Below are 3,832 nucleotides of genomic sequence, written 5' to 3'. Positions count from 1 at the left end.
TTAATTTCTCATTTAGTTCCTTTTAACGTTAACTTCCATCTCCTTAAATTCGAGACTCATCATCATCGCTACCTAATGAAAGTAAAACCCCTCTTCAGACATTAAAGAAGGCAGTAGAGAAACCCGTTCACACTCACCAAGGTAAAACCAAAACCTAAGAAATAGTACATACCCTTTATTTCTTTTCACATTGTTTAATATTTGGGGATATTCAACTTGGTTTTTTCCTTTTCTTTTTGGGGTTTTTTTTTTCAGGATATTTCTGAAGGTGATTAGGGCTAGGGTTTCGTCTTGGAGTAAAGTTAATTTATCTCAAGATGCAGCAGCCACCACAAATGATTCCTATGATGCCTTCATTCCCACCTAACAACATCACTACTGAACAGATTCAGAAGGTATATACGTATTTGCATTAGTAGATATACTGTGTTTAGTACTGCTAGTACTTTTGAAGTTATGGCGTTGATGAGAGTTAGGTGCGTCTGGTTTTCATGTGTGTTTGTGATTATTACGTTTATGAGAGGGAATAATTGTGCTTCCATGAATTGTTTGTACCTAATTATAGTTATCGGAACAGAATAATGGTTGTGGAAAGTTAAGGGTTATTTGATGTTGGCTTGAGAAGTTATGGTAACAGTGATGGATAGCAATAGCATAGAGAGGTGAATGGAAGTTATTGCTGATGCAGGGGATCTAATTATTCTTTTTGTCATGTTCGATATGGTTGATTAAACTGGAAGTTGTTGGTCATGTTGGGATCTAATTGTTCTTTATGTCGCATACGATATGGTTTATTCAATTGGAAGTCGTTGGTCATGTCGAGGATCTAATTATTCTTTTTGTCGTGTTCGATGTGGTTGATTAAATTGGAAGTTCTTGGTAATGCTGGGGATTTGATCTTAATTCTTTTTGTCGCATAAGATATGGTTGATTAATTTTGTTTTCTGTCTGCCGTTTTAGAATCTGTTGTCACAAGAAAGAAACTTATGCCAGATTGAAAAGTGAGATACATCTGGCACATCTAGCGATTGTGCTTGATGCTGGGGAGAATCAATAGCCTGATTACTTGTGTCAATTTGATTCTTCCATTTTGTCTCCAGAATCATTTTTCCCCTTTCTGTCTTTTACGAAGTGTGTAAATCAATTTCAAGTAGCCTTTTAACATCTATTCGAGTTTATTGAAGTCTTCAAATATCATCTTTTGGAATTTATCTGCAATGTTGCCAGAAAAATCATTAATGCGGTGAAACATCTTATTTGGAATATTTTGATATGAAAACAAAAAATGGTAGATCTGCTTGATAGTTTGCTGGCATATTAATACTTTCAGTACTTAATTGTTACCAATTCCTTTTGGTTACCTTGCTTGGGAATGGCATCCAAATGGAGTTATAAGGCCAGTTAAGCTGTCTACATGGTTCCAAATATGGCTGTTGCTGCAGAAGCTCGAATAGTGTGTTCCTAATAAAAGGCCAATAGGGATGATTTCATAAGGCCGTTCAAGTGGCTCTCATCCTGTCCTTGCTTGAGATAAACTAGCGCAATTCGTGTATTCTTATGCCTCACTAGTTATGCTGATTTTCACCTCGCCTATAGAAATTCTTTAGTTTTGATCAAGATAGGGTATTAGACGATAACTACGTATTTCACTTTGAATAATCTGTTCTAATCCTTGAAAGGGATACCTTTCAAGGAAAAGCATTATTGTGCTGTAAATCTTAAAACATTGATATCGTTAAAGAATGTATTGATATTGCGTTCTTTTTCAAGAAACTCTAATAGATATTAGATACAAGGTCGGTGCTTGATGTAGTAAAGATGTTGGCTAATTTTTAGAAGCTTCTAAGTAGAAGATGTGAGCTTTATATGCTATCTCTCATGGATGATCACTATGTCTGTAGTGGATTAACCTAAAAGCTTGAAAGCCAGCATTTGTTCTATGGAAGGGAATACATTTGCAGGGCTCTATACCCTTGAGATTGTAGTAACCTTTTTCATGGTTAAACTTCCTATTGAATGGGCTATCATTTCCTAGGTTAAGGTCCTTCTCGAAAATTCAAGATTCAGGAAAACCTCAACAAGTTTAAGGAGTGCCCAAATGCAAAATCTTTTTATAGAGTTTGGTTGGCATACAATCTTTCAGTAAATGCGTACCCTTGAGATTTTGTAATATATGGCTTTAGAGAAGTCCATATATATATCTCTGCCCCAAATAATCATCTGCTGGACATATTGACTGTTCTTGTCACATGACGCTAAGGAATTCAATATGTGATAGTAGAGATACTAAGTTATTATTGTGGTTTTTTCTTTCCCGTTCTTATTGCAGTACCTTGATGAGAACAAGAAGTTGATCTTGGCAATTTTGGACAATCAAAATCTCGGAAAACTCGCTGAATGTGCACAGTAAGTAATTTATAGTTTTTTTTTCTAGTTGTCCTGGTGGCGCATTCATTGTTATTTGCTCTCAATTAGTCTTGTGGGTTGTCTGCTTTTTGCCCTTGCATAATTCAATAACATCTTGAGATGCCGATAACTTGTATTCTCGTAGTTAGCAAAAGCTGCAACTTTCTGTTGTGAACATGCTATTAAGGAGACATGATGGAAAAAAGAATATTTTACTTGCATGTCTAATGTTTGTTGGTCATTAGTATATGATGGTGTCACAGTTAATGCAGTGAGGTTCCATTTCCCTAATCTCCACACCTCTCTCAGGTATTCATTTAGCTTATATTCGATCAAGATGATACCGAAGAGGTGAATTTTAGAAGCCAGAGAGGAGGATTATCAACCTAAAAAGCTTGGAAATTGGGACAATATGTTTTAATGTTAATACTGCATTGTAGCGTATTCATATTACTCCCTATAAAACCACCGTCTTTTTCTTCTCGTATATATGTTTGGTTTTGCATATTCACACGAGCACATTTGGTTACATGTGTGACATTTAGGCAGCAAATATATCTAAGATTTGATGTTTTAGGTATCAAGCTCAGCTGCAAAAGAATTTGATGTACTTAGCTGCAATTGCGGATGCACAACCACAAACAACACCCACAATGCCTCCGCAAGTGAGTGTTGAACTTTAATTGTTTCTTCTAGCTATCTGCTGTTGCACTACTGGTTTACGTGTTTTTCCAACAATTACAGATGGCACCACATCCTGCAATGCAACCGGGGGGATATTTTATGCAACATCCTCAGGCTGCCGCAATGGCGCAGCAGCCCGGTATGTTCCCTCAGAAGATGCCATTTCAATTCAACAACCCGCATCAAATGCAGGATGCACAGCAGCAGCAGCAGCTACACCTGCAGCACCAACAAGCCATGCAAGCTCAAATGGGAATCAGACCTGGAGGGCATTCCAATAATGGCAGGCATCCCATTCAAGCTGAGGCTAATCTTGGAGGTAGTAGCAGTGGCGGTCCCTCTTCAGCTTCGGGCCCAAACGATGGACGTGGTGGGAACAAGCAAGAGGGAGTTGAAGCTGGTGTTGGTGGACAGGGCAGCACAGCTGGTGGGCATGGTGATGGAGCAGACGAGGCAAAGTAATTGCCCCCTTAAGTTGTTTTGATCCGATACTCTGGATGTTGATAGTAGGTCTCTCTTACTATACTTGTACTGCTCCGGTAATCTTTCGATAGACCGACAGTTTTCTTTATTGCTATCAGTTTTAACAGTTTTAGGTAAACTTCTGTTGGGGGGTTCTTGACATGCCAATGAATCAAAAACAGCTAGTTTTAGTTGTAAAAGGGGGAAAACTTAAAGCTTGTGGTGTCTACCTCCATGGATGTTTTGTAATAACATTTAAAGCTTGCTGCGTGTATCCGAA

General features: G+C 38.0%; 1 protein-coding gene across 1 annotated transcript; it reads left to right on the top strand.

Annotated features, from left to right (window-relative positions):
- On the top strand, window positions 1–3,832 carry LOC120208120 (GRF1-interacting factor 2-like). Its single transcript, XM_039207475.1, has 5 exons — window positions 1–141; window positions 256–395; window positions 2,330–2,406; window positions 2,984–3,071; window positions 3,151–3,832. Exons 2-5 carry the CDS (start codon window positions 318–320, stop codon window positions 3,550–3,552), a joined length of 645 nt encoding a protein of 214 aa, XP_039063406.1. The 5' UTR covers window positions 1–141; window positions 256–317; the 3' UTR covers window positions 3,553–3,832.

This window comes from Hibiscus syriacus, unplaced genomic scaffold (assembly GCF_006381635.1).
Source record: "Hibiscus syriacus cultivar Baekdansim isolate YM2019G1 unplaced genomic scaffold, ASM638163v2 tig00015910_pilon, whole genome shotgun sequence".
Lineage (NCBI taxonomy): Eukaryota > Viridiplantae > Streptophyta > Magnoliopsida > Malvales > Malvaceae > Hibiscus > Hibiscus syriacus.
This window is presented reverse-complemented; position numbering and strand designations above follow the sequence as displayed.

Excerpts from the sequence above, each read along its gene's own strand:
- LOC120208120 (XM_039207475.1), top strand. The coding sequence starts at position 318 with ATGCAGCAGCCACCACAAATGATTCCTATGATGCCTTCATTCCCACCT. Across the intron at positions 396-2,329 it reads CTACTGAACAGATTCAGAAG|TACCTTGATGAGAACAAGAA; the intron begins GTATATACGTAT and ends TTCTTATTGCAG. Across the intron at positions 3,072-3,150 it reads CACCCACAATGCCTCCGCAA|ATGGCACCACATCCTGCAAT; the intron begins GTGAGTGTTGAA and ends CAACAATTACAG.